This window comes from Hypanus sabinus, chromosome 27, assembly GCF_030144855.1.
Source record: "Hypanus sabinus isolate sHypSab1 chromosome 27, sHypSab1.hap1, whole genome shotgun sequence".
Classification (NCBI taxonomy): domain Eukaryota; kingdom Metazoa; phylum Chordata; class Chondrichthyes; order Myliobatiformes; family Dasyatidae; genus Hypanus; species Hypanus sabinus.
In genome coordinates, this window is record NC_082732.1 from 21,772,643 (window position 1) to 21,792,384 (window position 19,742).

General features: G+C 40.2%; 3 protein-coding genes across 5 annotated transcripts in view; 1 reads left to right on the plus strand and 2 right to left on the minus strand.

The window, feature by feature from the left end:
* Nucleotides 1-6,857, minus strand: part of zmynd12 (zinc finger, MYND-type containing 12) — a 29,648-nt gene extending 22,791 nt beyond the window's left edge. The window contains exons 1-2 of the mRNA XM_059951896.1: nucleotides 6,725-6,857; nucleotides 4,607-4,748 (exon numbers count right to left, since the gene is read on the minus strand). Coding sequence (XP_059807879.1) covers nucleotides 4,607-4,748; nucleotides 6,725-6,840 — 258 coding nt within the window. The 5' untranslated portion in view covers nucleotides 6,841-6,857. The remainder of the gene's footprint in view (nucleotides 1-4,606; nucleotides 4,749-6,724) is intronic.
* A 66-nt stretch (nucleotides 6,858-6,923) lies between these two features.
* On the plus strand, nucleotides 6,924-13,803 carry ppcs (phosphopantothenoylcysteine synthetase). The gene is made up of 3 exons (XM_059951898.1): nucleotides 6,924-7,719; nucleotides 11,845-11,948; nucleotides 13,011-13,803. The coding sequence occupies exons 1-3, from the start codon at nucleotides 7,086-7,088 to the stop codon at nucleotides 13,341-13,343; spliced, it is 1,071 nt and encodes a 356-aa protein (XP_059807881.1). The 5' UTR covers nucleotides 6,924-7,085; the 3' UTR covers nucleotides 13,344-13,803.
* A 237-nt stretch (nucleotides 13,804-14,040) lies between these two features.
* utp3 (UTP3 small subunit processome component) overlaps nucleotides 14,041-19,742 on the minus strand; it is a 29,267-nt gene continuing 23,565 nt past the window's right edge. For all 3 annotated transcript variants that reach the window (XM_059951890.1, XM_059951891.1, XM_059951889.1), the window contains exons 15-16: nucleotides 17,159-17,266; nucleotides 14,041-14,314 (exon numbers count right to left, since the gene is read on the minus strand). In XM_059951890.1, coding sequence (XP_059807873.1) covers nucleotides 14,225-14,314; nucleotides 17,159-17,266 — 198 coding nt within the window. In that variant the 3' untranslated portion in view covers nucleotides 14,041-14,224. The remainder of the gene's footprint in view (nucleotides 14,315-17,158; nucleotides 17,267-19,742) is intronic.

Sequence of the window (19,742 nt, forward strand, 5' to 3'; positions counted from 1 at the left end):
GGCAACAAATTCCACAGATTTACCACCCTCTGACTAAAGTAATGTCTCCGCATCTCAGTTCTAAATGGGCATCCTTCAATCCTGAAGTTGTTCCCCCTTGTTCTAGATTCCCTTATCATGGGAAATAACTTTGCCATATCGAATCTATTCAGGCCTTTTAACATTTAGAATGTTTCTATGAGATTCCCCCCCCCCCCCAATTCTCCTGAACTCCGGGGAATACAGCCCAAGAGCTGCGGGATGTTCCTCATACAGTAAGTCTAAGTATTAATTAACATTAATTTTTTTGTGTTAAGTATATTACTTTCTACAGCAACCAATTAATATTATGACTATAATGTGCTTGGCTAAAGACATCCACTTAAGAGAAATGAGTAATTTTGTAGTTCAACTTTTACTGAAAGGCTTTTCTATAGAAACAATTTAGTGGTACTCCATCAAACCTCATGCCCCAAGCTTCATGTGCTAATTGAGAAAGTGGATGTTGACAAGCTGTTCAACAATGGGAGAGCAATGTAACCACATTTGATATTCCACATATAAATGTATTTTGACAAGGATTACAATCAGTACAACAATCTGACAAGAAGCAAGAACCCTGGATGCATTTTAAAAAATTTTATTAACGCCAGTTCAAGTAACTCACACTTCCAAGTGACAAACATAACTTAATGATCAGTTATGAATGAAGTTCCTTGTGAACTGCCTTGTGAATATAGGTTGACTTTTTACTTAATACAGTATACCTAATTGACAGAAATGAGCTATTGTTTCTCAGGCTTTTGTTGGGCCTCACTGGAACAGTGCAAGAAGCCACAGATAAAGAGGTCAGACTGGAATGGAATAAGGGTATTAATGCAGCACCGTCACTCCCGTGAACGGAATGCAGCTGTTTTGCAAAACATTAATCCGACCTGCAGTTGTTTTCTCCAGAGTAGGGGAGATTACATTATGAACACCAAATGCACTACACTGGATTGGAATCACTGCTTCACCCAGAAAGACTTTGGGTCCCTGGGTGGCAGGGAGGGAGGAGGTGAAAGAAGAGGTATTGAATCTCCTGCTGTTGCATGGGGAAGTGACAAAACGTGGAGAAAGAATTAATTCATCTTTTTTCATTCACAACACTAAATCTAAAATATCCAGCTTCCATTTTGGTTTCTCAACATACTGATCTAGAAAACAATCTCTTGTACACTCCAGATGTTTCTTTTCCTCTATGCTATTTAATCTGATTTGGTTTGCTCAGTATATTTTAAGACCCCATAGCTATTGTATTACTTTTTTCAGCAGGCATCTATCTATTTTTTGACTCATGCTCAAGAAAATTGACTCATTCACAGATCATTCTTGTGCAAAAAAAATCACATACGTGCATATGCCCCAGTAGCACTGTGTTCATTCAATCAATCTCCTAGTAGGAGAAGGGCCTAATCACCTTATGGGTGTGGTCTGCACAGTCTCCAATTGCAGAAATTGTAAAAAAAAAAATTACAAGACATTTTTATACACAGTTAGGGTGCATAACAGTTCCACCAAAATACCAAAATTCCTTTGTTTTATCTTAAGAAATGTAAAACTAATTCTGACATTGCTTTCCCTGTGATTCATTGGAAAACTTGCCCTCTGTCAATATCCAATCATTACAAGGTTTAATCAAGCAATACATGATTACGACTCACTCTCTCCAGAGATCATTTGTATTTCCAAATCATCTTTGGTACCCTTTTGTATTGAACAGATTTGTCATCTACCTGCACTTCTGTGGTAATAAATTTCGTCACTTACTTCGAGAGACCTATTATCTCTTTTCCACTTTCTTTACCACCACTGTTTTCTATTACTGACATTGTGATAATTTGTTACGTGCTGTTTGGCTGTCATGCTTGTTAGCATTATAATCCCAGTGCCTTGTTTCCATTTTAGCACTTTGGATGATCCTGGAGATGTAATTCAAATGCTTTATAAAACTCATTCTTTTCTGAATTTATATTTCTGGATCTGTTCTTAGAATATTGTTTTAGATTATTTTCTTGTGATACATCTTAAGAAGAAATTACAAAATTATATTCAGAAGAATTTGAATGTTAGTCTCTTAATATTATTGATCACTTTTTCTAATGTCCATACTAAGCAGCGACACACAATTTATATGTTTAAGGTGCAGTATAAGGCTCTTTTTCCAGCCCTGCATTAAATCCTTCCAACAGCTAATGAAGATTTATTTTTTCCAATGTACCATGTGACAAATGAATGTATCCATGAAACCTTGACTGATTTAATATCATTTTCATAAACTTGGCTTGCACTAATAGTGCGGACTATTTTCTAAATGGGAAGAAGGTTCAAACATCAGAGGTGCAAAGGGATTTTGGAGTTCTTGTGCAAGATTCCCATAGGGGTAATTTATAGCAACACACACAAAATGCTGGTGGAACGCAGCAGGACAGGCAGCATCTAAAGGAAGAAGTACAGCTGACTTTTCGGGCCGAGACCCTTCGTTGTGTGTGTGTTGCTTGAATTTCCAGCATCTGCAGATTTCCTCATGTTTGGGGTAATTTACAGGTTGACTCTGTGGTAAAGAAGGCAAATGCAATGGTGGCATTTATTTCAAGGGGAATAGAATATAAAAGCAAGAAGATAATGGTGAGGCTTTATAAGGCACTAGTTGGGCTGCACTTGGAGTATTGCCAACAGTTTTAGGGCCCATATCTCAGGAAGGATGTGTTGTCATTGGAGAGAGTCCAGAGGAGATTCACAAGGATGATTCCAGGAATAAAGGGGTTAACATATGAGGAGCATTTGGCAGCTTTGGGCCTGTACTATTGGAATTTAGAAGAATGCAGTGGGATCTCATTGAAACCTACTGAATGTTGAAAGACTATATAAGGTAGATGTGGAGAGGATGTTTCCTATGGTGGGGATATCCAGAACTAGAGGACACAGCCTGAAAATTGAGGAGGGATTTTTTTAGCCAGAGAGTAGTGAATCTGTGGAATGCTGTGCCACTGACTGTGGTGGAGGCCAAGTCCATGGGTATATTTAAGGCAGAAGTGAATAGTTTGCTGATTGATCAGGGCATCAAAGGGTATGGTGAGAAGGCAGGTGTATGGGGTTGAGTGGGATCCAGGATCAGCCGTGATAGAGTGACAGAGCAGACTCAATGGGCTGAATGGCCTAATTCTGCTCCTATGTCCTTTGCTCTATTGCTGCCCATTAATGGTGTAGACCTGCACAATGAACCAAGGCTCAACCGGAGAGTCAAGGTTTACTTCAGCCTACTTCAAAGTGATGGTTGACTATATCAGGAATGTGACTGGGAGGTCCTATGCTTCCATTATCCTTCAGGTACCTTTGTTGATTTTCATCAGTGATCACGCTCTCAACTGCACTGCCTAACCTCATTCTCAGGTCTTTCCTCACTACTGCCCTCCTCCTCACACTGAACCCCCACCAAAATGATTCTCCTTCCCCAATTATCTCCCTATAGATGTATCCTTCCTGGACTATTAAGCAGGCTCCCATCTTTCAGAATCCCTGACTATTTCCTCTTTTTCTAATTGTTTCCCAATTCACCCATCATCAATCACTCTTCCCCAACTGTCTGATTGATTGTTTTACCAAGCTCCCAATCCCCCTCTCCTCCTGCCATCCATCCCCCAGTGCAGTCATTTCTCACCACTCCTCTCCTCATATACATCTCTTTTCTCTCCTACAGATTGCTTTGTGAATTCCACTTTCTCCATGACAGAAGCCCATATTTGTGAGCTGCAGGGTGTATACAGCTTGTTTCATTGAACAATGAGCCTCGCTCGAGTGCACCTTCAATGTGGCTTTTCAGGCTATTAAGTTGTTAACTGCCCACTTCAAGTTCAGACATATAGATAACCAAGTCCCGAGTCTATTTTCTCATCAGTGCTGACTCAGATAATGTTGAAAACAACGGGAGTAGGAATAGAAGTTTAACACCTCAGTAAAGGAATAAATAAGGAAGAAGGTACAAGAGCCTCAGGACTCACACCACCATGTCCAGGAACAAGTACTACCCCTCAATCATCAAGCTCTTGAACAAAAGGGATTAACTACACTCAAGTTCACTTGCCCCGTCATTGAGATGTTCCCACAAACAATGGACTTACATTTAATCTTACTGTTCATCTCATATTCTCGATACTTATTGTTTATTTATTTACTACTATTGCTTCTTCTTTTTGCATTTGCACATCTTATTGTCTTCTGCACTCTGGTTGAACGCCCTAGTTGGGTGGTCTTTCATTGATTCTGTTATAGTTATTATTCTATAGATTTCTTGAGTAAGCCCATAAGGAAATGGATCTCTTTATATATGGTGACATATATGTACTTTGATAATAAAATTTACTTCAAATTTTGAAGTAAAAGACAGCCTTCCTGGTGTAAAGTGCTGCTGAGGACTGTAGTGCAGACTGGAATAGACGTTTTCCCAACACCTGGCCGTTATTTTGGAAAAACTCTGCCTAAAATCACATATACAGGATGACATTTATGGTTGCTGTTAGTGGAGAGGACAAGAGAAAACTTGAGCAAGAAGAATTAACAAAGCAGATGAAAGATACTCGGTGTTTACCTGTCTCTGCACCAGCTGCTCCTTACTGTGATCTCGCTCCTTTTTAGAGCTGAAGAATGGCAGTGGCATCCGTACTGGAATCAGAAGCTGACAAATCTTCTCATGGATTCCATTCCAATCCGCTGCTTGGTGTGTTACATCACTGAGAGAAGACAATTATGGGCACTTATTGATGAGAGATCATCCGTAACGAAGGAATGCACAAAAGCTGGCTCAGTCAATAAATATGTGTTGACCATATATTGAGCAAATGGTTGTTGTTGTGATGTTGCATTTTAATCATATCTCATAGAACCATTCTAGACTCAATACTATACAGTCTATACCTATCTGGCTAGTGATTTTTGTTTTATCCAACTTGCCCCATGTCAATCCCTCCTGCAAAGAGGAGTAATGAAATGACCAATGAGGTGTTAGTTAAGTGTGAAATGTTCTCTGGGGAAAAGGTTTGGTTTTCTTCAAAAGTGCCATACTTCTATCACATCCAGCATAATCACTGAAATAGGCAGACAGTCCCAGGCTTAATGTCCAATAGAGAAACTCCAGATGGCATGGCATATTTATATTCAATATTTTTATTAAAACTACTTCCTAAGTATAAACACAAGAGATTCTGCAGATGCTGGAAATCCAGAGTAACACACAAGATGCTGGAGGAACTCTGCAGGTCAGGCAGCATCTATGAAAATAAGATCTGGTACAAAGCAAGCAGGTATACTGTAAAGTGGGCCACCAAGAGAAAGCAGAAGATATCAGGGTGCATGGTCAAAGGATACATGAGAAATGCAGAAATTTAGAAGGGAATTCTAGATGGTTGAAAGCATACTGTCTTTGTGAACATAGCAATGAAGGAATCAAAGGAAAGAGAAAATTTCATGTTGAAGGGAAAATAAGGAGATAGTGAGGTTGCAGTCAAAGAAAGACTTGAATATAAGATTGAGAATTTTAAATTTGAGGTTTGGCGAACTAGTAGTCAACGTGGGACCTGAAGATGCCAACCGATGAGTGTATGTGACTTGTGGGATTGGGAGATTTGGGAATGAAACTCAAATGCACAGTGAAGGGATGGTAACTGAAAGGAAAGAAAGATTAGAGAGTGACATTAGATAGCAAGCAAGAAGGAAAGTTGGGTAGTCAACAGCATAACAGGAATGGGGTTTCGACAACAGAAAGTAGATGCCAAAAGTGATGAGTTTGCAGAGGGCACAAGGTATGGAAGTGAAAATAAGATAGGATGGATCTTTGGGAAATGATGGAAAGAGATTTAAATTATGACGTGGACTCAAGAAATCTACAATCTATTCACATATTGTTAACACTGGAATTGGAAGAAGATTTTAAAGATGTGTTGGTTAACAGAATAATGTTAGTTTCATAGTCCACTTACACCTTATCTCAACAACGTCAGTAGACTTACGCAAACTTCCGCTTCTGCAGAGCGGACTTAGAATGAATTTAACCCTAAGGCAGATTTATTTTGATCATTTCTCATTGATATTCTTTTTCAATGGAAATTTTCAATACTTTATTTTGCCCAGAAAATTAAGCCGTGGATAAGAAAATGAACTTTTAAAAAATAAAATCTCACACTTACAAGTAAATTCAGCAACTGATCTGACTCTATTTGAGGTATTTGCATTTTCTTTTTTAAAGGAATATTGTACTTTTCAGCATTAATCCAGTACCAGCTTAAAATTTCACCTTTAGTAACAAAAAACTGATTACAGTTGTTTTCACCAACGTGCTAGATGTTTTCCCATTATCATTGAAGTTGCATTTGTACAGAATTGTCATTTTATTGGTATTTGAATATTTTGTAATTGATGCCTTCATAAATCTGCTCTGTCTGAATCACAAATTAATGAAAATTGTTGTACTCTGGAAAGCTTTAACTGTCAGTACAATTTCATAGGTCTAGCAAACCCCAGATGTTCGTTGTTTTCTTTACGATTAAGTTTATTTTCTCTGTTCCTTTGTAAAATGGGTACTTTAGTTCATTCAACTATTGATAGCAACTTTAAACAAATCTGAAATGGAGTCGGAATCCTTCCCCATAGTTCTTGTTTGGTCAGCTGCCTAACTGGTTTTAGCCACGGTGAAACGCAAGCCTTTACTCACCAGTAGTAAGTAACCCTGCACTGGGTGCACATAACGTGAGCGGTTTTTTGGCATATCTCACATTCCATTTTGACACCCTTGGGATTAGCAAGCGGATAAATAGAGGAACTTAGCATGTCGATATCTTGGGAGATCAATTCTTATCGGAAACCCTCTCAGCTCCTGAAGTGCAGTGTTACTAAGGACTTGGGACACGTTGCTAGGGACTTGCGACTCGTTGCTACGGACTTACACGTTGTCGAGCACTCCACAGAATCTAGAACTTGCTTCACCTACAAAAATATCATATCACAAACCAATTTCAATTGTAAACGAGAACAATCGAAATGATCAAAGTGCTGTTTAATGATGTTTGAAGTCAATGACTGCCACCCTGGAGGGGAGAACTCCGGGCGGAAGACTGAGTGGGTGCACGGTTCGCTGCCGGTTGCTATTAGAGAGGGAACCAGTTGTCATGGCGGCGGTGGTGGCTGAGGCAGAGGGCGAGTCGGAATGGACCGGGTTCTTTTCCGACTGCGTACCGCCGCCGAACGCGGACGCCTCGGCCCAGGCTATGGCCGAGTTCGCGCTGCAACACGCCGGCCAAGGCCGCAGGGTGGTGCTGGTGACCTCGGGCGGCACCAAGGTGCCGCTTGAGTCGCGGACCGTCCGCTTCCTGGACAACTTCAGCAGCGGCTGGCGCGGCGCCGTGTCCGCCGAGTACTTCCTAAACCTGGGCTACGCCGTGATCTTCTTGCACCGCCACCGCTCGCTCTTCCCATTTTCCCGGCGCTACTCTGGCCTCAATATCTTGGACACGTTGAAGGCCGTGCAGGACGCCTCGTCCACCTGCTGGCGGGTGGAAGCTGACCAGTCAGTGCTGCCGGACATCGTGCCGGTGTTGCAGCGTTACACCGCCGTACGAGAAGCCGGCTTGCTCCTGTCCATGGAGTTCAACACCTTGTCTGATTACTTGTACCTGCTCAGGGCGGCGGCTCAGGCGCTTAACCCCATTGGTAGGAGAACGTTTAAAGAGTGTTTGTTTTTGTATGTGTACAGAGTCTGTCAGGGATTTCCTACAACTTGGAAGGCTTTGTATTTTGTCCTTGCAACAAGCTGTTCTGTAGCTATTCCGTTGTAATCTCACGAGTGCAATCACATATTTGTAGGGTATCTGCAGTTTAGGTTTGCTTTTATTGGAATATGTAGCGGTGCCTAACTACTGTTTTGGCTATCGTACTGTAACTTCCCTTTTTTAGTAAATGTTCTGCTTGCTTCCAACACTAATGCCCGTGGTGAGACCATTACTGTGTAGTTTTGGTTTCCTCATTGAAAGCAGGATTTACTTGCTATACAGTGCTGCAGAGGTTTACCATACTGGTTCTTGGGGTGCAGATGTCTCATGAGGAGAGATTGAACAAGCTAAACCTTGTCTCGAAAATGACGTGACTTCATTGAAGTATACAGAATTTCCAGAGGTCGACGGAGTTGATATTTTCCCAGCTTTGATGCGTAGTACGAGCGGTCAGTCTCAAAATAAGGGATAGGCTATTTCAGAGTGAAATAAGACATTCAACGCAGTAAATCCGGGGAGACTTGGTCAGTGATTCTCCGCCAGTACATATTAATTTAGTTGAAATCCCATGTTATTTTAACACTTATTAGAAATTTGCTTTGCATATTTTTTTCTCTCTGTTGGCCCCTTCTATTGCTTGTGGGCACGTGACTCCCTCATCACAGTTTTCTGGGAATCTATGGCTACTATATTCATCTCGTCATATTGCCCCATTTGATGATACTTCCAGTAAAAACCATCCCTTTCCAAACTGCAGTGTTTGTTTTGACCAATATTGTGCAATATACATCAATCCTCCCTTCCTTTATATCAACCAGGTAGCACAAAAACAGGCTCTTCAGCCTATTGAATTCACACATGCTCCGGGTTCTGAAAACGATGATAGATTGATAGATGCAATAGTAATGGTTTTTCAGAATTCCAAAGAATTCCAGAAAAAACACAGTAGATTGCAAGGTAGCAGAGATAACACTGCTACTGTGAAAGGAGAGGAAGAAATTGAGGACCCCCCCCCCCATGCCCCATGTCTGTTAGCCTGACAGAGATTAATGGGAACCTGTCAGCAAAGTGGTAGTACAAGGCACTTAGAAAATCATGATTACCAGAGTCGGCATCGTTGTACAGCATTTTGGGAGAAAGCTCAATCGATGCTTCAGGTTTATAACCTTTAATAAAAAGGTTGCCTGAGTCAATGGTGGAGGCAGATACACTAGTGAAATTTAAGAGACTACTAGACAAGTATATGGAGGAATTTAAGGTGGAGGGTTATATGGGAGGCAGGGTTGGTACAACATTGTGGGCCGAATGGCCTGTAAATGTGCTGTATTGTTCTATGTAACTCAAAAAGGTCTTTTGACCTGAGACATTAATTCCTTTTTTCTCTCTCTCTAGATGAAGCATAATGTACTATTTTCTGTTTTGGTTTCAGATTTCTAGAATTCACCATCTAAGGAATCCTAGAAAAGGAAATTGTATTTAATGTGTGAATTTTCAGATAGTTGGTAATAACATTTTTGAAATATCAGGCTTGTAATATTTTCATAGACTGTCATTAAATCTGGGAAGTTGCCTTTAAGGTACATAGAGGAAAGACAGCTCTTAGTCTAAGTCAGTTTGATATTTAAAAGGTTCAAAGATTCATTTGTATCAAAGTATACAACTCTGAAATTTTTCTTCTCCAGATAGCACAAAACCTGTTGTAATGTGAGGATTATAAAAATAAGTTAATACTAATTAGGATAATGGTAATATAGGAATATTCCCACCAGGGGAAGCTGTTCGTAAAGAGAGGCTGGTCCCGGGGTTTGGAGGTGGGGGGGGGGGGTGGTTTGTATAGCTTGCCGTCATGCCGGATGGTTCAGTGAAAGCCTCTGTATGTAACTATCGGTTTTGCCATCCCAGATAAATTTGTTCTTTTGGACATGAAGTTGGCGAGTGATCCTCTTTTAACCTAGAAGTTACCACAAAACCAAGAAAGAAAAGAACGGCAGCATGACCATCAACCCCCAAATCCCTCCTCCCCACACAAAAAAAACCAAACAAAAATGGAACAGGCACATCGACCCTCTAAATCCCCCTTCCCACACACAAAAAAACGAGAAAGATCAGGCAAGAAACATAAAAACCCAAAAGACTAAAAAAAAGTCCACATACAAAACGCAGAAAACCTGGGCAACAGTCTCCCTCTTCATTGCAGAGTGATCTCACCAGCGATTTAAAAAGGCAGTCTTCCCTCTCTGGCAGCAGAGCAAATCCCCCAGCGATTTTAAAAGGCAGGCAGCTGGCAATTCAGTCTCACCAACCAATAAAAGTCTCCCCTCTCTGGCACCAGAGCAATGCCCAAAGGTAGCCTGTGTTTCAATTTCACCAGCGATAAAAAGACAGTCATCCTCCCCCCTCGACAGCAGAGGGATTTAAGAAGGCCAGCAGCCAGTGTTTCAGTCTCCCTTGTTGCTTTAATCAGTGAAATGGAGTTGAACATCGGCTTGCAGCCTTCATGCCATGAGGTTCCCACACGCTGCCTCTGCCTCACAGAATCCCCTCGGAGATGGCAGAGCGCTGAAATAACCAAACGATCTCCAAACTGCAAATCACAGGCTCCAACAGTTCCAGAATCACACTCAAGATGAAAACTAAACGTAAAAGGCATAAAAGAAGTGGAATACCTGGTTTCATGATCTATCCAGATGTCGACCGAAGGAGTGTGGAATGAAGACGCCATCTTGACCGTTAGATTTGATGATATTTGCATTATTCAATTGAGATTTGTGTTCTTTACGTAAACAGAATAATTTTCTTTGAATATGCATTACCACTGACATTGTGTATAGCTGCAGTAACAATTAAACCACTTACTCCAGATCAAACATGAGGAAACCTGCAGATGCTGGAAATTCAAGCGACAGCACACACAAAATGCTGGTAGAACACAGCAGGCTAGGCAGCATCTATAGGGAGAAGCGCTGTCGACATTTCGGGCCGAGACCCTTCGTCAGGACTAACCGAAAGGAAAGATAGTAAGAGATTTGAAAGTAGTGGGGAGAGGGGGAAATACGAAATGATAGGAGAAGACCGGAGGGGGTGGGATGAAGCTAAGAGCTGGAAAAGTGATTGGCAAAAATGATACAGAGCTGGAGAAGGGAAAGGATCATGGGACGGGAGGCCTCAGGAGAAAGAAAGGGGGGGGGGAGCACCCAGAGGGAGATGGAGAACAGGCAAACAACTAAATATGTCAGGGATGGGGTAAGAAGGGGAGGAGGGGCATTAACGGAAGTTAGAGAAATCAATGTTCATGCCATCAGGTTGGAGGCTACCCAGCCGTTACATAAGGTGTTGTTCCTCCAACCTGAGTTTGGATTCATTTTGACAATAGAGGAGGCCATGGATAGACATATCAGAATGGAAATGGGACGTGGAATTAAAATGTGTGGTCACTGGGAGATCCTGCTTTTTCTGGCGGACCGAGTGTAGGTGTTCAGCGAAACGGTCTCCCAGTCTGCATCAGGTCTCACCAATATATAAAAGGCCACACCAGGAGCAGTATACCACCCCAGCCGACTCACAGGTGAAGTGTCGCCTCACCTGGAAGGACTGTCTAGGGCCCTGAATGGTGATGAGGGAGGAAGTGTAAGGGCAGGTGTAGCACTTGTTCCGTTTACAAGAATAAGTGCCAGGAGGGAGATCGGTGGGAAGGGTTGGAGGGGGGATGAGTGGACAAGGGAGTTGCATAGGGAGCGATCCCTGTGAAAAGCAGAGGGGGGGGGGGAGGGAAAAATGTGTTTGGTAGTGGGATCCCGTTGGAGGTGGCGGAAGTTACGGAGAATTATATGTTGGACCTGGAGGCTGGTGGTGCGGTAGGTAAGGACAAGGGGAACCCTATCCCGAGTGGGGTGGCGGGTGGATGGGGTACTTACTCCAGATACTGAGTTCCATGAACTTTCTGAAATAGTGGTCTGGGCAAAGAACAATTGATCTATTCAGTAGAACGGAATAATTCTTACAGGATTTAGAAGTCAGGAGAATCTATTGACTAACTTGTGGTATGCCTCTATACATCTTTTTATAGGACCAAGAGCAATGTTCTACCTTGCAGCAGCCGTGTCGGATTTCTTCATTCCTGCATCAGAGATGCCAGAGCATAAAATTCAGTCGGGTGCTAGCCCTCTGCAGGTGATTTAAGTGTCTGACTACATCTGGAGTAGTTTTTATTATAAATGGGGAATTCCTACTTTGAAGCATTTTGGAGTAGTTTGTACAGGGAGAGCACCCCGATCTGAAAATCCAAAATTGGAAAACCTCCGAAATCCAGTAATTGAGCGCGGTCACAAATGGAAAATTCCACAAAGTGCTGGGTAGGTTCCCAGGTGAAGCGCTGATCTCTGCACATCGGTTCTGAGAAAGTGACCTCACCTAAGCAATGGACAGAAGTTAATGAAAAATAGAAAATTACTGCTTAAAGTAAAAAATAATACAAATTTCAATCATGTATTTGAAACAGATTTGTCAGCGTCAGTGAAAATAATGCCACTTAAAAGGTGTACTGATAATGAAACAAGCAAGGGTCTATCATGATGAACTGAAAATTGAAGGTATTTGTGAATATTCTATAGGTTGGTTGCAGAAAATTAAGGACAGGCATGGCATTAAATTTTTAAAGTGTCTGCTGATCACAAATCAGCAGAGAAATTTATTGATTGAAGAACATTGCTGATAAAAATCTAACACCAGAACAAGTCTACGATGCTGATTGTTTATATACCTTACAAAAACATAAGTAAAATGCAAATAGTGCACTGTAGACTTTTAATCAAACACGCCATTGTAGGTGGAGACTGAAAGCCTGCCATTATTTGTTGTTGTTCAACAGCTGATTCAGGTATTCTCCCGATGCTGTTACCTGCACACATTATATTATTGTTGTTATAATGGTATGGGATTTTTACTGTTAAATACATATGTGATGATCAAGTTTAAGACAGACTGATTGCCGGTAGCACTTAAATTTGGAGTCAGAAATGATGGTGATCCCAAGCTGTCTCATTATATATTCTGAAATTCTAAACACTTTTCGGATAAGGGGTACTCAACCTGTACTAGTTTTCTTTTTCTAATTGGCTTGCCCCATAAATTTGTTAAAGAAATTAAAACTGAAGTGCAATAAACATTCTGTAGGAAAATATTAGAATGTAGAAATCATGGTGATTTAACCGTTATTTTTATATTTTGTTTTAGTTAACTATGCAAATGGTACCCAAGATGCTTGCTCCTCTTGTGAAGGACTGGGCTCCTCATGCATTTGTCACATCCTTTAAGTTGGAGACTGACTCGTCACAGCTGGTTGCTCGAGCACGTAAAGCTTTAGCAACTTACAGACATCAGGTGGTTGTTGCCAACATTCTTGAAACGCGGAGGGTGTACGTACTCATAGTCACCGAGAATTCACAAATTGATCTCGCACTTTCAGAGAAGGAAGCGAAGCAACATCGAGAAATTGAAGAGAAGATTGTGGAACATTTAAGTGAATGTCAAACTAATTTTATAGAAAAGAACACAAATCCTGAGTAAGTATTGTATTGGAGATGTATAGGGAACAGTTGATAGAATGAACTATTGGAACGATGGAACAAAAGGACAAAATCTTGCAAATGTGAACAAAACCAGCTGGGAGAACTGGTGTTTTGTTTAATGTTCTTTTTAAATGTACTTAATTTTAGTCTGGATAATTCTAAATCTGAGCAGCAGTCAGGTTTTCGAGCTCCTCCTTGGTCCTGCTAATGCCTAATTAAAAAGCAACATGGGATCTTATTGCTAAACAGATGGAACTTATTATAACTGAGGAGAGCACAACGTTGCTTTTTTCAGTACAGAAATGCTTCATTGTCATGGGATAGGAGTAAATCTATCAATACTGTTAATGAGATGTGAACTTCAGAATATTAACCTATCAAATATTTTATAGTTGTAGAGACTGGTGAATACAATAGATATCTTAACCCTGATATTAAATAAAGCAAAGATGTACCTAGTTTACTGTCTAACTTCCCTTCTTTGATGATTGTCACGACACACCAACTCAGTTGTATTAAATATGCACCGTGTACAGATTGGAATTAAAACATTCCTACTCATTCATTGCTATCTTTACTCATTGTTCTGTCTGCAATAGTGGTAAGAATATGTGTATTAACATATTTCAAGATGCTAGTTCCCATGGAAGAGGGCATATCTATAGTATTGAAGACAATTGTAAAAAAAATCATCCTTGGATGCACAAATAATTTAATAGCTTGAAATTACATTATCCGCAAGTCCATTCATGGTACATCTGTTTTAGTAAATTTATAAACTGTAAAATACAAAATTCTTTACAAAACTCTAAATACTTTAGAGGCAGAGTAGCTGATACATTAATTTCCAAATTGAAGATATTTGATACAGAAGCAAGATCAATGAAGCTTGATGCTCTTCTTAACTCCGGCCCGGATACCTGACAGCTCACCGCAATATCGCTGTTCCTCTCTGCGGACCTCTCGCACCTGATAAAAGTGATGTATAAAAAGTTCCATCAATCAAGATCTCACCATTGTAAAAAGCATTCTGTGGATTTCTATACCTTTAAATTGGGGGCGGGGGGGGGGGGGAATTCTGAAAAAGTCCTATGCTGACATTCCTTTACCATTGAAGTCTAATACTTTAGGACATAGTTACAACTTAATTGCAAGAAACATACTAGGTGTAAAATTCAAAGCCATTCACAAATAATGCAGCATCACCAAAAGCTTCCATGTAGAATTCAGTGTGAAAACTAGACTACCATTTGTTCTCAATAGCAATTTATCACCTATCCCCAATTCTCCTAGGATGGTGGCAAGCTGCTGCCATCTGAAAAGGATGTCAGATGTTGGATCCTGAGACAATGAAGGAGACTAGTACTGTGTTTGATTTGAAGAATTACCAAGCATTCCAATGTGGCTATGCCCTTGCCCTCATAAGTGGTAGAAGCTGTAGCTTGGTGTGTCGAAGACTTGGCAATTTGTTTCCTGATGCAAGTCATTTTGCAGTTCACTAATGATGAACTGTTTAAGCTAGTGAATGGGAGCTAATCAAGGCAGCTGCTATGAAAGTTGATTGGTGTCACGCCTTTATTCAGATAGGCTTGATTTTCCCCTTACTGTGCTGTGATGGGTTCTCACCTTAAAATTATTAGTTTTTTCTGAATGAATATTTAAAATAGATCTGTTTAATACTACAGACCCCATTTCCAGAAAAGTTGGAATATTTTCCAAAATGCAAAAAAAAACAAAAATCTGTGATATGTTAATTCACGTGAACCTTTATTTAACTGACAAAAGTACAAAGAAAAGATTTTCAATAGTGTTACTGACCAACTTAATTGTATTTTGTAAATATACACAAATTTAGAATTTGATGGCTGCAACACACTCAACAAAAGTTGGGACAGAGGCATGTTTACCATTGTGTTACATCACCTTTCCTTTTAATAACACTTATTAATCATTTTGGAACTGAGGATACTAATTGTAGTAGATTTGCAAAAGGAAACTTTGTCCATTCTTGCTTGATATAAGACTTCAGCTGCACAACAGTTTGTGGTCTCCGTTGTCTGATTCTCCTCTTCATGATGCACCATACATTTTCAATAGTAGGTAGATCTGGACTGGCAGCAGGCCAGTCAAGCACACACACTCTGTGACTACAAAGCCACGCTGTTGTAGCCCATGCAGAATATGGTCTGGCATTGTCCTGCTGAAATAAGCATGGACGCCCCGGGAAGAGACGTTGCCTTGATGGCAACATATGTCTCTCTAAAATCCTAATATACGCCTTGGAGTCAATGGTACCTTCACATACATGCAACTCACCCATGCCGTGGGCACTAATGCACCCCCATACCATCACAGATGCTGGCTTTTGCATCTTTCGCTGATAACAATCAGGATGGTCGTTTTCATTTTTGGCACAGAGAACTTGACACCCGTTTTTTTTTCCTAAAACTAGCTGACCACAGCACACGGCTCCAGTCTTTCGGTCCATCTGAGATGAGCTCGGGCCCAGAGGACTCGACAGTGTTTCTGCATAGAAGTTGATGTATGGCTTCCTCCTTGCGTAATTCAGTTTCAAGGTGCATTTCTGGATGCAGCGACGGACTGTGTTAAGTGACAATGGTTTTCCGAAGTACTCCCGAGTCCAGGTGGCTATAATTGTCACAGTAGCATGACGGTTTCTTAGGCAGTGCCGCCTGAGGGCTCGAAGATCACATGCATTCAACAGTGGTTTCCGACCTTACCCCTTACACACTGAGATGTCTCTGAATTCTCTGAATCTTTTCACAATATTATGTACTGTAGATGTTGAAAGACCTAAATTCTCTGCAATCTTGCATTGGGAAATGTTCCTTTTGAACTGACTAACAATTCTCTCATGAATTTTGGCACAAAGGGGTGAGCCACGACCCATCCTTGCTTGCAAAGACAGGGCCTTTGATGGACGCTACTTTTATACCCAGTCATGATACCTCACCTGCTACCAATTAGCCTGCTTAATGTGGATCTTCCAAACCGGTGTTACTTGAATATTCTGTGCACTTTTCAATCTTATTTTAACTCTGTCCCAACTTTTGTTGAGTGTGTTGCAGCCATCAAATTCTAAATTTGTGTATATTTTCAAAATACAATTAAGTTGGTCAATAAAACTATTGAAAATCTTTTCTTTGTACTTTTGTCAGTTAAATAAGGGTTCACGTTAATTAACATCACAGATTTTTGTTTATTGCATTTTGGGAAATATCCCAACTTTTCTGGAAATGGGGTTTGTAGATTCTGTTCTATTTTAAAACATTGCACTGTATTGCTTATTGTGTTTTACACATTTTGACCAACGCTCTCATGGAAATACCAAGGGAGCCATTTCTAGTATTATTCATTTAAGAATATGTGAGGTCTCCTTTTGCTGGTAATTTAACAACTGAGACACTTAAAATGTTTATTTATTTATTCAGTGATACTGCACAGAATAAGTCCTTCCTGCCTTTTGAGTCACGCTGCCCCAGCAACCTCATAACCCCGATTAACAACCTAATCACAGGACAATTTACAATGACCAATTAACCTACCAGGTTAAGTCTTTAGATTGTGGGAGGAAACCGGAGCATCTGAGAACCCTCACATTCCACAGGAAGGATTGACAGAGATTTCTTACAGAACGGCACTAGAACTGAACTCCGATCTCCCGAATGCCCTGATCTGTAATAGCATCGCACTAAAAGCTATGCTACTGTGGCGCCCAACATTCTGTCTGATGTTTACAGGATATTGATAACCCTAAATCAAAAATAAAATCTTAGCAACTCTTTCACTTACCTGACCCTTCCGTCGGATTTTGGCTCGTCTGAATTTCTCTCTGTGCTTGACTCGAGGATTACGATCAATCTTCTTCCTTTTGGGTGTGAGACCCTTATTTTTGGCGATCTGTGAATGCCATGCAAAGTTTAGTGAGTAACTGGAGAAAATTATGGCGGGGTTACAATAATTGATCATTATAATTGAATATTCTGTTCGTAGAAAAAGATATCCAAAACAGTCTCCAGGTAATCAAACCTCAAAATCAAGCTCAAAAGATGGTCAACCTGCAGGCAGAGTGCATTCAGGATATATGTGTGCGGGCATTCAAGGGGAAGGCAGAGAGTGTGAGTGGAGGAATCTTTAGGGGTATATGCCATACTCAAACTGACACTTAATGCTTGCAGTGTTTCCAGCCTACCACTAGGGTAAGGGTTCCAATATTCTGTCAGGAGGAAGGGAAAGATGTTGGACCCTGAGACAATGAAAGAGACAAGTATGATACACTTTCAGTACAAAGAATATAGGGCAGCAATTTGAAGTTTTCCAGTCAGACTTTGAGGACTTCAGGAAAGGAAACAAATTTGACATGATTAAAAACATGATACTGCTCAAGTCAGAGGACTTCTGATTCTAAGGGCACTGGGACCATTTCCTTCACAGAAGTGATCCGTTCAAGATGTATGAACTGCAGCTTAGTAGGTCAGGCCTGCTAGTTTGATTTACTAATGAGGCCTTGAAGAGCTTACACAACATTGGCAAGTGCACTGGGAACTAGCATGAAGCAAAAGGAAAAAATATTAAAATATATGTTAATACATGATTAATAAGAATAATTTAAAAAGTAAGATTGCAATTATGTCACGCTGAATATTTTAATAGGCCATCTAATGGCAACAGCAGCAAATTGCAAGGAAATCAAACAGCAGGTGATATTGGGATACTTCAATTACCTAATAATGACTAACAGATATGACATTAAATCAAAATATTTCCACACTGATCAGGAATATGTGGCAAGTCAAGTGGGACAACATTTTGGAAGCACTGCTCATAACAGAAGAGCACTGGTTTATAGTAAGCTCTTTATCTCAAAGCACAACTTTGAAAGTATGGCCAAAGTAAAGGGAAACCAACGAACAACAGTGCTTTGTAATGGATCAGTAAGAGACATTTAAAGAGAAACTGTTTTAAGTACAAGCCAGATATGTTTCTACAAAGGGAAAGGTGTGGGAACCAAGGCCAGAGCTTGGTGAAATCAGCCCAAAACAGACAGCAATTGCAAACCAAAAAAGTGGATGTATGATAAATATTTATGAATAATTCCAGAGCGATGCTGAAAATAGTTAACAGAAAGGGAACTTTTAACCAAATAAGCAAGATAAATAATACAAGAACAGAATTGTAGTTAACAGGAAACTGAAAATTATCTGTAGATTTGTAGAGAAAGATGGGCATTAAGATCAAATTGGTTAGTAAATAATTTCTTTCATGTTGTAAATAAAAACTTAAGCAGCAATATGCATGATAGTCTCCAGACGAAAGTGATCAGTGACATTGATGAGTAGGTAAAGACAAAAGTTGATACAGAATCAATTTTATTATGCAGTTTTGATTGGAATGCATGTATGCATGTGTTAGTTTGTTCATGCTGACTTGGGATTCGCCACAAACAACCTCATACATAATGATTAGCTTCCAATATCACATTATAAAACAACAAAATCCAAGCTAGTATCAACTGCACTCCTCTTTGATAAAGATTAAGGGTAATTTAAAAAAATGAATAGTCAACATCAATATAAACTCATGGAACATGGGAAATTCTATTAAATGAGATAACCCCTGAATAAAAAGGTTAGAAAACTCCTCTTCATCTCATGTTCTTGATATTTATTTTTTTTTCTTTCTTTTTGTATTTGCAGAGTTTGTTGTTCTTTCTAGCTTGGTTTTTGTCTGTCCTGTTGAGCGTGGTCTTTCACTGATTCTAATGTGTTTCCCGTTGCCCGCAAGAAAATGAATCTCAGGGCTGTATATGATGACATGTACAGTACCATACAAAAATCTTAACATATATGACTAGGGTGCCTAAGACTTTTACACAGTACTGTAGTAATTTTATGTATTGTACTTACTGCTGCTACTACTGCAAAAATAACAACGAATTTCATGACAACACACACAAAATGCTGAATGAACTCAGCAGGCCAAGCAGCATCAATGGACAAGAGTAACCAGTCAACATTTCGGGCTGATTTCATGATGCATGTGAGTAATGATAAACCTATAAACCTAATTTTGATATGGTCTCTATTGTGGACTAAGGGTGGGAAGGTGGGCAGGGAGATGGGAATCATGATTTGGAAAAAGGGGAGAGGGGACGGAGCGGGGAAGCGCAAGAGGGATATTCAGTAATGATCAATAAACAAGTTGTTTGGAATCAAATGATCTTGCCTGGTGTTTCAGGACTGTGTGTGTCTGCTCCAGCACCTGCCTCAGCCAGATTAACATCAGCCTCCGCTCCACATTGACAAATATATTAGACAAAAGTCTTGGGCATCCTAGCTATATATAATAAGACTATTGCTTATTGTAAGACTTACAT

Bases quoted from the DNA above. Each gene is read 5' to 3' on its own strand.
- ppcs (XM_059951898.1), top strand. From the start codon at position 7,086: ATGACTGCCACCCTGGAGGGGAGAACTCCGGGCGGAAGACTGAGTGGG. The intron at 7,720-11,844 runs GTAGGAGAACGT...ATCTTTTTATAG, and splicing joins TCAGGCGCTTAACCCCATTG to GACCAAGAGCAATGTTCTAC. The intron at 11,949-13,010 runs GTGATTTAAGTG...ATTTTGTTTTAG, and splicing joins CGGGTGCTAGCCCTCTGCAG to TTAACTATGCAAATGGTACC.